The sequence below is a fragment of the Myodes glareolus genome, chromosome 9, assembly GCF_982192425.1.
Source record: "Myodes glareolus chromosome 9, mMyoGla1.1, whole genome shotgun sequence".
In the NCBI taxonomy this organism is placed as follows: Eukaryota; Metazoa; Chordata; class Mammalia; order Rodentia; family Cricetidae; genus Myodes; species Myodes glareolus.
The window spans coordinates 6,900,281-6,912,965 of NC_142034.1; the positions used below are offsets into that span (position 1 = coordinate 6,900,281).

General features: G+C 49.2%; 1 protein-coding gene across 1 annotated transcript in view; it reads left to right on the plus strand.

The window, feature by feature from the left end:
• The window catches only part of Grb2 (growth factor receptor bound protein 2), a 62,005-nt gene extending 49,599 nt beyond the window's left edge, over positions 1-12,406 (plus strand). The window contains exons 4-6 of the mRNA XM_085696041.2: positions 5,908-6,030; positions 10,100-10,268; positions 10,630-12,406. Of these exons, the coding sequence (XP_085552167.1) occupies positions 5,908-6,030; positions 10,100-10,268; positions 10,630-10,815 (478 nt within the window). The 3' untranslated portion in view covers positions 10,816-12,406. The remainder of the gene's footprint in view (positions 1-5,907; positions 6,031-10,099; positions 10,269-10,629) is intronic.
• Positions 12,407-12,685: the final 279 nt, after the last annotated feature.

Sequence of the window (12,685 nt, forward strand, 5' to 3'; positions counted from 1 at the left end):
TCCCTAAAGTCTGTGTTGTGATGACCCATTGGGGTCAGGCTCACTTTACACAGAGTCCTGAATTCCACCCCAGCACCAGAAAAATAGTAATTTTTAAAAATAAATAAAAACAATAAAGGCATGTGGTGTCATAGTCGAGTGCTCTAGGGTGGAGGGAGGAGGGCAGTGTGGCGGTGAGTGCTTGTGTCTCCCAGCATTCCAGAGCCACCTGGGAGCCCACAGGCCTGATGACAGCCTGAGGAGAGAGCTGACTCTCAGAAGCTGTCCTCTGCCATCGACTAGTGCGTCACAGCGTAGAGAACCTGTGTGTGAGGATACACACACGAACAAGTTAAAAAATTAAAGAAAGGAAAAGGCCAGCCTGGGCTCATAGCAAGATAACCTCAAATTGAACAGTTGAGTTGTGGATCAGTAAAAAAAAAAAAAAATGAGCACATTTAGCCTGAGAGCCGTGGTTTCCTGACTGCTCTGCTGGATCAGGAACAAAATCATCCTGAGTACGGTGCTGTGGTCAACAGCCTTCAGACTGTTCCGGTAACACAGCCTTTGAATAAGATTATTAAGTACAGATAGAGCCCCCTCCTCAGGAAGTGTAGTCAGCTGCCGCTGACAGGAGAGCCATTCGTGCTTCGCCCTTTCCCCTTCACGTAAGAATCTGGAGTGGTAGGCATACACACCTACAGTCTCTTGAGGATGGGGCAGAAGCATTAGGAGTTCAGGACCTGCCTGGGTAATTTAGCAAAATGAAGGGCCAAGGGGTATTAGCTCAGTGGTAGAGCACTTAGCTAGCATGGCTGGAGCCCTCGGATCAAATCTTTAGTGCTCAGTTTAACTCCCTAACTAGACAGCATCAATGTGATCTGCTGGGTTACTTGTAAGCTGGCTGAAGGAAAGTCAGCCCCTCCACTCTGAACTCTGCAGAAGGAATGAAACATTCCAGAGCCTCTCTGCAAGTCTGCGATATGCGATAGTGCTGGGGGTGGCTGCTGGTGCGAAGTGCTTCTAAGACTTTACAGGCTGTCGAGTGGCCGACTGTGCCCGTGGCTTAGTGTGGCCCCCACAGTGCAATGCGCCAGGCTCCCCTTTCCCCTGCCGCCTCTGTTTGGAGAGGAAGAGGACAGTTATATGATAGAATATCAGCCACCTAATGATGCATTTGGGTCCACATGGAGGCCAACAGGGCAGGTTGTGTGCCCAGCAGATCCACACACTCTCTCCATAGTAAGTGCGTGTGGGCGGGGACTATTGCGTGCTATAAATAATACACTGGAAAATACATCTCTCCTCCCCCTTGGCTTCCTTGCTTGCTATTTCTAGGGTAGTACAGACCAGTCTTTTTAAAGATCGGCAGAACATTTGTCTGTAGGCATGCAGTTATACATAAGTATTACCATTGAAAGAAACTGGTCAGTTTCAGGGTAGCTCAGTGGTAGAGGGGACTGGCCCAGCATGCACAGGGGCCTGGCTTCTGCATTCAGCACTGCAAGTGGTAAAACTTTGAAAGAAGCTTCTTGGGTCTGTAAATGGCCTGGGAAAGTACAGTATCTATGACTGGATGCTGTGTGCTTTTGCTCCTGCTGGGTGACGTCTCGAGACCCCGTCTCTATATTTGAGCCAGGAGCAGATATACAAGAAAATTTTGATCAGTGAAATAGTTTTCAAACTAATGGTTCCTTCTGTTTTAGTTTTTGAAACAGGGTTTTAGTGTGAGACGCAGACCAGCCTTGAAGTTACGGTATTCCTCCTCCCTCTTCCTTCCCAGTCCTGCAGCAAGGATTGCAGCTGTGCATCGCCGCGCTCAACCCGACATCTTATTTCTTGATGCATTTATTTTGTAAAAATTTGAGCCAGGTGGTGGTGGCACAAACCTTTAATCCCAGCACTCAGGAGGCAGAGGCAAGTGGTTCTCTGTGAGTTCGGGGCCAGCCTGGTCTACAAGAGCTAGTTCCAGGACAGGCTCCAAAGCTACAGAGAAAGCCTATCTTGGAAAAAAAATTCCAATTAGAAGCGGGGTGATGGTGGCAGCGCACCCGTTTAATCCCAACACTTGGGAGGCAGAGGCAGCCAGATGGATGTCTGAGTTCGAGGACTACACAGAGAAAACCTGTGTACAAAAACAAAGCAAACAAAAAATCCAGTTAGAGAGTTGGGCCTGCTACACAGGTTTTAACCCAAGTGTGCTTGAGGCAGGAGAATCAGAAGTTGGAAACCAGCTAGTCTACAAGACCCTACCTACAAAGAATAGCAAATAAGGGGACTTGCAGCTTTGAGTTCACTACAGTTTTTTGTTTTGTTATTCTGAGACAGACTCGATCTCTTGTAGCCTAGGCTGGCCTCAAAATCTCATAAGTGGCTACTGCTGGCTTTGAAATCTGAGCCTCATGACTCTACCTCTCATGCTAAAATTACAGGCATGTGCCATTATGCCCAGAACTAATTCTTTTGAATTAAATAAAATTGTGTGGATTTTTTGTTTGTTTTTGTTTTTCAAGGCAGGATTTCTCTGTAGCTTTAAAACCTGTCCTGGAACTCACTCCGTAGACCAGGCTGGCCTCAAACTCAAAGAGATTCTCCTGCCTCTGCTTCCCTAGTGCTGATTAAAGGCGTACACCACCACTGCCCAGCGAGAATTAATTTTTTTTAGAAGTTTGTGCTTCATGGCAATATTTTAGGGTGCAGGAAGAGGGAGAGTAGCTATGGAGAACATTTCGCTCCTTCCAGTAAGTATGGAGTCGAGGACAGTCACTGTGCATCCTCCCCGGCCATGTTCAAAGCTGCTGCATGAGTGCAGCCGGCCCTTAGCGGTACCAGAGACCACAGAAGGAGGCTGCCTCCTTAGAGCCTCCGTCTCTGTTGAGGTGTCTCTGGTCTGTTCTAGGGAATTCCCCTTGTGTAGCCTGTTTCCCAGGCATGAAGGGCTCACTCTTCAGCATTTGTTGAAGGGGGAGGGGTGTGTCCCCACAGCCTGACATCAGAGCATGCAAAATGAGAAAGACATGAAACTGAGCAGAAGGAGGGAGAACATGAGCAAGGAAGTCAGGACCGCGAGGGGTGCGTCCACTTAACTGCGACGGTGGGACTGATCTAATGGGAGCTCACCAAGGCCAGCTGGACTGGGAGTGATGGAGCATGTGATCAAACTGAACCCTCTGAATGTGGCTGACAATGAGGGCTGACTGAGAAGCCAAGGACAGTGGCACTGGGTTTTGATTCTACTGCATGGACTGACTTTGGGAGCTTGGTTTGTTTGGATGCTCACCTTTATAGACCTGGATGGAGGGGGGAGGACCTTGGACTTCCCACAGGGCAGGGAACCCTGACTTCTCTTAGGACTAGAGAGGGAGGGAGAAGGGAGGTGGGGAGGAGGTGGAAATTTTTAATAAATAAATAAATTTTTAAAAAAGACATGAAATTGATTTGGGTGCACTTAAATTCATGCAGGCAGTGTCTGGGGGTGCCCTTCCTAGCAGCTTTGTGTCTACTCTCTGAATTTCAGTTTTAGTCTGGAAGAATGTTTTGAAAATATCTGGCAGTAATAAGATAGCCATAGCCAGGCATGGTGGCACACGATGTTAATCCCAGCACTCAGGAGGCAGAGGCAGGCGGATCTCTGTGAGTTCGAGGCCAGCCTGGTCTATAAAGTGAGTTCTAGAACAGCCAAGACTGCACAGAGAAACTCTGTGAAGGCACAGTGGGGGTGGGGAATAGCCATGACTCTTGCCTATGGCGAATGCCTCTAATCCTCAGTACTTGGAGGCTGTGTGGACCAGACAAGACAAACTTCAGCCTTGTGGCTTCCACTTAAAATCCCACCAGCTCCACCCCTTGGAGAGCTGCATGGATGTGGGAGAGTTCAGACTCCAGGAAAGTCTGGGCCAACGTGTGAGACCCTGTCTCAGAACAGCAAGATGGCTTAGCAGGTAGAACACTTGCCACGAAAACCAGATGGCCATATCTGAGCCCTGGAACCCACAAAAAGATAAGGACATAACTGAACTGACCCCACAAGGTTGTCTTCTGACCTCCACGTGTATACAATAATTTTAAAATTAAAAGATGGTTTTAAAAGTTAGCTTTTTGTGACATTAAGAACAAGTCATTTTTGTAACTTTGCTTTATTTTATATGTATGATTGTTTGCCTATGCGTGTGTCCCTGAAACTGGAGTTACAGGTGGGTGTAAGCTGTGATAATGGTGCTGGAAACCGAACCAGTGCTCTTAACTACTGAGCTGTTTCTCTAGTGCAAAATAAAAAATTTAAAGGGTGATCTTGAAAGTTAGGTTTTCTGGGCAGTTGATGGCGCACGCCTTTAATCCTGTCACTTGGGAGGCAGAGGCAGGGAGATATCTGTGAGTTTGAGGTCAACCTGATCTACAGAGTGAGTTCCAGAACAAGCTCCAAAGCTATAGAGAAACCCTGTCTCAAAGAAAGAAAGAAAGAAAGAAGGGAGGGAGGGAGGGAGGGAGGGAGGGAGGGAGGGAGGGAGGGAGGGAGGGAGGAAGGAAGGAAGGAAGGAAGGAAGGAAGGAAGGAAGGAAGGAAGGTGGGTTAGGTTTACGTAGTTTAGTTGCCAAGGTCTTGTGAAGCGTGCGTGAGGCCCGAGGTTGAGTCTCCAGCACCACATAAAACCAGGTGTGGCACAGCTAAGAATCCCAAGTGGACTCAACCACTGCACAGAAGAAAACAATGACACTTAGATCTGGTGGTGGTGTGGCTTTCATTTGCAGACTAGAGAGTTCCAGTTACCATAGGAGGTAAGGTCGGTCTTCGCTGGTGTAAATAATGACTGGTACAGCCACCCGGCCCCAGCCTTCCTTCTGAAACATAGTGAAATACTGAGGATCATCTTCACAGTCCTCTACCCTAATTGCTGATGGTTTTTGTTAGAAATAGCCAGGCAGTCATGGCCATGGCCTCGAGCCCTTTAAAGGTGCCTCTTCTTCTCGTTTATTTTTCTAACTTGCTTTGCTTGTTGTTGTTGTTGTTGTTGCTTTTGGTTGGTTGGTTGATTGGTTGGTTTGGTTTTTGGGTGGTTTGGTTTTGGTTTTGTTTGTTTGTTTTTCAAGGGGGGGTTATATGTGTAATAGCCTTAACTGTCCTGGAACTTGCTCTGTAGACCAGGCTGGCCTTGAACTCAGAGAAATCCACCAGCCTGGTCTACAGAGTGAGTTCTAAAATAGCTAGGATTTTTACACAGAGAAACCCTCTCTTGAAAACCAAAAACCAAAAAAGAAAAAGAAAAAAGAAACTGCCTGCCTCTGCCTCCTGAGTGCTGGGATTTAAGGGGTGCACCACCACTGTCTAGCTCTGAAGTTCCTGATACTATGATTTAGTTTTTGTTTGGGCTCTTAGGTGGTGCTGAGAATCAAACTCAAGGCCTTATAAATTTTGGGAAAGTGTCCTCCACCCCATCCTCCTCCACCCTGAGCGCGTCCTGAGAGGCTGGAGAGGAGTGCTGGCCTCCATTACCGGCAGTCTGCTTTCTCACCAAGCAAGCCTCCCTCTGTGCTTCAGCAGAGGCCTCCTCGCCTCCACCACCTCGGCCTTCCCAGGGCCTGTGTCTCCCTGTCCTGCGTCCCATGTGGCAGGGCTTTCTTGGGTGCTTTTCTGAAAAGTCAGTGAGGGGCTGGGGCTTTGGCTTCAGAAATCGGTTTTCAGGTGGCGTGTTTGGAATGGTTTCCTGGTAGTCTGAAGAATGGTCGGTGTTCCGAGTGGGTGAAGCTACGTGAAAGCGCATCTCTCAGGAAGGCACTGCTCCAGAGCAGGCCCAGTGAGCCCTGGGCAGGAGACCAGCAGGCAAAGAGCAGCCTCCTCCGACAAGGAGAGCGCTATTATTTGCATGTGAGGCTGAACAGCCCATTGCCTTGTGGAGAAGCTGATGTTGACCGGCTTGCTTTCCTTTCCTAGGTGGTTTTTTGGCAAAATCCCCAGAGCCAAGGCAGAAGAAATGCTTAGCAAACAGAGGCACGATGGGGCCTTCCTGATCCGAGAGAGCGAGAGTGCCCCTGGGGACTTCTCCCTGTCTGTCAAGTAAGTATTTCCTGCTGGAGTCGCCCACAGAAGCTGCCGCCATTGACTGAAGATGCTAACATCTTCCCATGGAAATCCTAGTGTTTTGCTCTAGAACCTGTTTCCCAGTGGCCTGAACCTGCGGGAACTGCAGCAGGCACAGCCAGTTTCCTGGTCCCTGGTCCCTCCTGTCTTCTGTGCAATTGCTGCCAGCCTAACAAAACGCATGCCATCTCAGCTCCCGCTGCTTCCCCAGACCAGGCACTATCTGAGGCTTTTCACCTTACTTGAAAAGGTTTCCATGAGCCAGGTGGGGTGCTATCTCATAAATCCAAAGAGGAATTGGGCACGGTGTCATGTGCCTTTATCCTAGCACTTGGGAGGCAAAGAACTCTCTATGAGTTCCAGACCAGCCAGAGTTATATAGTGAGATCCTGTCTAAAAAGAATGGCTTTCCATGGTGTTTGGAACCAGTCGGTGTCCTTTTCTGGCTAATGCAGTACTGCAGAAGCCCACCTCAGGGCTTTTCAGTCATTTCTCTTTCAGCACAGACTAACTCTGCACCTCAGGCTCTCCTGGAACTTGCTGTGTAGCAGAGACTGGCCTGTCTCAGGCTCCTGGGATGAGGGGCATGAACATCACCTTGTTTCATTCTTTGTCCATAAAGAGGAGTTAGAGAACCCAGTGCCTCTACCCCCAGCGCCGGGTTGAGGAGTGATAAGACAGACTTCCGCAGGAGTCAGTTTTCTCTGCTGCCTTGGGATCTGAGGTTTAAACCCAAATTGTCATGTCTGTGTACAAGCTCCTCTACTCACTGAACACCCCCCACACCAGTCCTGCCGTTGTCCTTTAAACACTGACCAGAGTCCCACTGAGTTGCCCACACTGGGAGCTAAGGTGTAGCCCATGCAGGGTCTGAGTTCCATCACTAGCTCTGCAATGAAGAGTGAGGGAATAAATGACTAGACCAGCCTTGGACTTCCCGTCCTCCCCACCTTCGCCTCCTGTAGAGGAAGGACAGGCCTTCGGTTCCAGGCTCCAGAACAAAGTTGTGCTCTGTCTGAGTGGAGACGTGAGAACTGCCGGGTGAGAGCTGACGCTTTGGAATGTGTTTGCTGTACTTTTCTTTTCTTTCTAATTTTTTTTTCCAAAACAGGGTTTCTCTGTGTAGTCCTGACTGTTCTGAAACTTTTTATCTGTAGTCTAGGCTAGTCTCAAAGTCAGGGATCCACCTGTTGCCTCCTGAGTGCTGGAATTAAAGGTGTGCGCCACCACACCTGGCTTACAGTGGTTTTGTTTTTGATTTTATTTTGGGGTTTTTTTGTTTGTTTGTTTTGGGGTTGTTTTTTTTTTTCAAACTGAGTGTGAGACTAGTTTCCTCATGTAAGCAGGACTTTGAAGTTCTTGATTGCATGCATGTGAGGACGGATCTAACAGCATCTTGGGCTGAGTTTGCAGAATTATCGTTTTTATGCTTCTCAGTGGCTTGTGTGTCATCTGCTTCCCTTGGTCTCTGCTGCCCCAAGTAGCAGTAACCAGACTAGCTCCGTACATGCTCCAGCTGAAGACACCAGCAAGGCCAAGCTGTTCCCTCCCATCAAAGGGAATCTTGTAGGGATGGAGCCTAGGAGAGCAGAGATGCTTGCCTGGCACGGGTGAGGTCTGGGCTCCTTCCTAGGGCGAGCACTGCCTACAGCTGCTGTAATCCCAGCACGCAGGAGGTGGAGGCAGGAGAATCATGTGTAGTTGGGTGTTTTGATTTTTTTGGTTTTGATTTGTGTCCCCCCCCACACACACACTGCTCTTTGCTCTTTTGGGGGGCCCACACCACCCAGCTCCCAAAGAAATCACACAAGGAGACTTCCTGTTTCTTGTGAACGCCCAGCCTTAGTCTGGCTTGTTGCTAGGTAGCTTTTCTTAAATTATCCCGTTTACCTTCTGTCCTGGGCTTTCCTTTTCTTACTTCTGCACATCTTGCTTTTACCCCGTGGCTGGCTGTGTAGGTGGGTGACTGGCCCCTGGTGTCCTCCTCCTCCTCCTCCTGCTCCTTGATCATTTTCCCTTTCTAATTATCCTCTCTGCTGCCAGCTTCGCCTGTCCTTTCTCCTGTCTTGCTATTGGCTGTTCAGCTCCTTATTAGGCCAATTAGGTATTTTAGACTGGCAAATTAACACCGCTTCACAGAGTTAAACAAATGCAACACATTATTAAATAATACTCCACAACATTCATAAGTTCTAGGTCATCCTTGGCTACAGAATGAGTTCAGTGTCACCCTGAACTACATGAGACTCTGGCCAGTGACATGGGTCAGTGAATAAAGGTGCTCGGCCTCCAGCCCAGGACCTAAATGGTGGAAGGAGAGAGCTGATTCCTACGACTCTGACTCCTCTAATTCTTCTGACTCCACGACCACCCCACACATGCACACACATGCATCTGTAAAGATGTCATCTTAAAATTAAGCAAAATTTAGCCAGATTATGGCGGCACACATCTTTAATCCCAGTACCTGGGAGGCAGAGGCAGGCAGATCTGTGTGAGTTCAAGGCCAGCCTGGTTTACAGAGTGAGTTCCAGGACAGCCAGGACTGTTGAGTTAATATGTGATCACTTGAGGAGTAGAAGAAAGGGGGAGGGGGGCTCAGTTGGTAAAGCGCCTACCATGTAAACATGAGGACCTGAGTTAGGGTCCATGGAAGAGAGAGAGATGCCAGGAGCCCAGTGGCCAGCTGACCTGGCCTAATCAGTGAGAGAAGGTGGAGAGAGACTGCCAGCACCGACTTTGGTTTCCACACACATGCTCACACATGTGCGTTCACAGCCCCAGGAGCATGCACACAGAGGGCTGTGAGAGAGGGACAGAACATGAAATCCTGCCTTTCACGCAAACACCTTCACTGAGGGCTTCACACGGCACCAGTCTCCATACTGTGCTGGTTTCAGGATCTTAAAAGAGTCTGGGTAAAAAGCCGTGGTAGAAGTGACCCTGACTGTCAGTGACCCTTCACTCTCTGGAGGCCAGGTGCCTTCCAGACAGGACCCTTGGGTCCTGGATCCGCAGCTCTCCTGAGGCTTCGCCAGTGCGTTCGCTTCTCCGGGAGAACATAATGAAGTCGTCCGGCTGCTTTGGTCTTGCTTTCCTCCATCTCAGTTTCCAGAGACCAGCTGGAAATTGCAGAAATAACTCCTGGATTTTAAATAACTTTTATGATTTCATATTGCTGTAATTGTCTCTATGAAAATTAAACTTTATCAGATTATATGTGTCTATAGGGGAAAGGGGTGTGTCTGGGATTCAGTATCTGGTTTCAGATTTGCCCTGGGTGTTTGGAAGTGTCCTGCTCTCCCTAGCTTGGAGCTCAGTGCTGCCATCTTCTGGATTGTCTTTAGAACTCAACCCCCTGACCTTTAAGCCTTAAACTGAAGGAGAGACTCCTGGAACAATTTGAAGGCAGTGAACAGGAAGCACTGCCCTAGCTGAGTGACTGTCCTGTTCTGGTGTCACCGGGGCAGACCCTGTGGGCTGGCCAGCGTCAGTCAGTCACGCTTGTTACCCTTGCTCCTCGGTGATAGGGATGTTTGTTTCATGTTTAGGTCTCATTACCCTGAAAAAGAAAAATCATATGACAGTTCCTCAGTGGAAAGCTTGACTTTGGTGGCATACCTGTAATCCCATCCCTGGGGAAGCTGAGTCAGGAGGATCACCATGAGTTCTAGACCAGCTTAGCCAATCAGCCCAAAGCCGACCTAGGCTTGTGTTTGAATGTCACATCGCTGTTTTAACATTTAAAGCAGATTAAAATTGTAACTTCATTAATGGGCTGTGTTAGTAGATCCACGGGCATCTTTAGAGTGAGCCAAGTGGGTGGACTTGCCCTCTGTGGGGGTTGTTCCTGTGACCAGCAGTCAGGAGAGATCTAGGGGAGGCCCCCGGGACAGTCCCCACTCTCCAGCTGAAGACCCAGGTTGCTGTGCAGCTATTGTACCCGCAAGCTCCGAAAAGCCACAGCAACTCCCTGGGCACCTTCAGGTTCAGGGGAGCCCCACGGAGCCCTGTGGCTGCTTCATGCCTCTTCTCCCATCTTCAGGTTTGGAAATGATGTCCAGCACTTCAAGGTGCTCCGCGATGGAGCTGGGAAGTATTTCCTGTGGGTGGTGAAGTTCAATTCTTTGAATGAGCTGGTAGATTACCACAGATCAACATCCGTGTCCAGGAACCAGCAGATATTCCTGCGGGACATAGAGCAGGTGCCACAGGTAAGCCGGTGAGGGGATCTTCTCAAGCATGGAGGCCCTAGCGGGGCCACCACAGCACCTCCCTGTGCACCAGGCTGCTTTCCTCCACACCGAGGATCTACAGCTGGCATCAGGTGGTTTTGCCACCGGAGAGAAGTGCTTCCAGCCCAGGCAGCCTGTGCGGGAGGGGTGTTTACACACCCTTGTCCCTTACTTACTAGCAGGAGTTTTGGCCAGGACTGCTTTGATCTGTGAAGGCTCTTAGTCTTGTACAGCCTGCTTTGGGAGGCTGCTTTGGGAAGTGGGTGGGTTTGCACATGCTCTCTCACTGTATGAACAGTAGGCAGATCAGGAACACCATTTCCCTTCTTCTCTTTTGCAGCAGCCAACATATGTCCAGGCACTGTTTGACTTTGACCCCCAGGAGGATGGCGAGCTGGGCTTTCGCAGAGGAGACTTCATCCATGTCATGGATAACTCAGATCCCAATTGGTGGAAGGGGGCCTGCCACGGGCAGACCGGCATGTTTCCTCGCAATTACGTCACCCCAGTGAACCGGAACGTCTAAGAAGCAAAAGATTATTTAAAGAAAGTGAAAAGTTGAGACCATTCACAAGAATTACACTCACATGCTGCCTGTCACAGCCTGTGAGGGAGTGCAGAACACCTGGCTGGGTCCTACTGGTGACCCTCGCACTTAGGTTGAAACTTCGGGGGGTGGGAAGGGGTGTTTGATTTCATAATGCCAAAACTTAACCTATTGAATTGAATTACAGTTTTTATTACAGAATCTCACCGCTGCTCCTGTTCCCCTCCTGTGTCCTCCTTCTCGTCCTCTTTCCTGTCCTTCAGTGCATGACGTTTAAGGCCACATATAGTCCCAGCTGATGCCAATAATAAAAGAAAAGAAACCAAGTGGGCTGGTATTTTCTCTATGCAAACTGTCTGTGGAGATGGATGGACTAAAAGAGCTGTATTCTTCACACACAAGGGGCAGCCGGGGCACCTGGGCCCTTGGATGGGCGTCTGCCTCCAGCCCCAGGCCTGGAGCACTCCGTCAAAGCTGGGCTTCGTAGGGAAGGAGGCAGGTGCCCACCTGCGGCCCCTGAGTCACTGCAGACCTGTGTCTCCTCCACTGTCTCCCCTTCAGGTGCCGCTAAGATGTTGTTTTTCATAGTGCCTTTTTCCTTATTTCAAGGGTGTTTATGAGTGGTGTTTTCACTTTTTAAAAAAAAAATAAGTTAAAGACAGTCCAGAGCTTTTCAGCCAATTAGTCTTCTGTGTAAATGTTTCCCTCTCTCAGGGCAGGGAAACAGTAGAGGAAAGGGAGCCGGGAGAAGCAGAGTGGGCTTCCCCATCTGGGTGGGCCAGAGGTCTTGGCAGACCAGCTCCCTGGCTCGCAGTCTGAGTTGTGGTCGCCCTCTCTATGCCTGGAGCCAGGGAGTGTCGCACAGAAGGCTGAGGAGCTGGTGGCACCACACTGCCTGCTTCCTCTCACGGGCTACACTCGGGTGGGAGATGAGAACGAATTTTCATTTTTCTTGCTCTTAGAACTAGGTCCTTGCTCTTGATTGTGTTTTCCAACCTGCCCGAGAGCGTGGACAGCAGGACTGGGTTGGTTGTGTTTGCGCCTCTTATGCTACCCCCATCCCAGGAAGCCCTGTGAGGCAGGAAAGACCAAGACCCATGCTGAGCTTATCGGTCTCCTGTGAGCTTTGGTCCTCTAGTCACGTGCCTGTCCTGCCTCTCCACCCAGCCTCCTCCCACAGCAGTAACAAGGCACCTTGTCTCTCTCTTGGAGTTGGTGGTGTCTTTGGACTGCTGGCTTCTTCAGGGTGGGGTCTCCCCTGGACTCTGTTTTGTGAGATGGACTCAGCCCTGGGGGGTGACCTTCTGGATCGAGCGTGTTCCCGCCCCTCCCGGTTCTGCTTCTTTCCCTGCTGATGATAAAAATAATCTCTGGAGTTACACCTGGGCCATTTGATTGTTTTATTTTGGAATTGGTGTATATCATGAAGCCTTGCTGAACTAAGTTTTGTGTGTATATATTTAAAGATCAGTGTTTAAATAAAAAGACCTATGTACTTACTCCTTTAACTTCTGCGGATAGCAATTTGGTAGGTAGTGATTAACTGTGAATAAACAGACAATGAATTCTTCATCGTGTATCTTTATTTCTCCCTGATGACATCTTTTTTTATAGGTCTCTCTCACTGTGTAGCCCAGGCTGGCCTGGAATTCACAAAGGTCCACCTACCTCTGTCTTCTGGTTGCTATGATTAAAGGCTTGAAGTTTGTTACTACACCTTGGCATATGTAGCTCCTGTGATCCTAGGACAAGTGACGTAGTTCATCCTTTGGAAATTGGTTCAGGAGCTGGAGAGATGGCTCAGTGATTAAGAGAACCGACTGCTGTTCCGGAGGTCCTGAGTTCAATT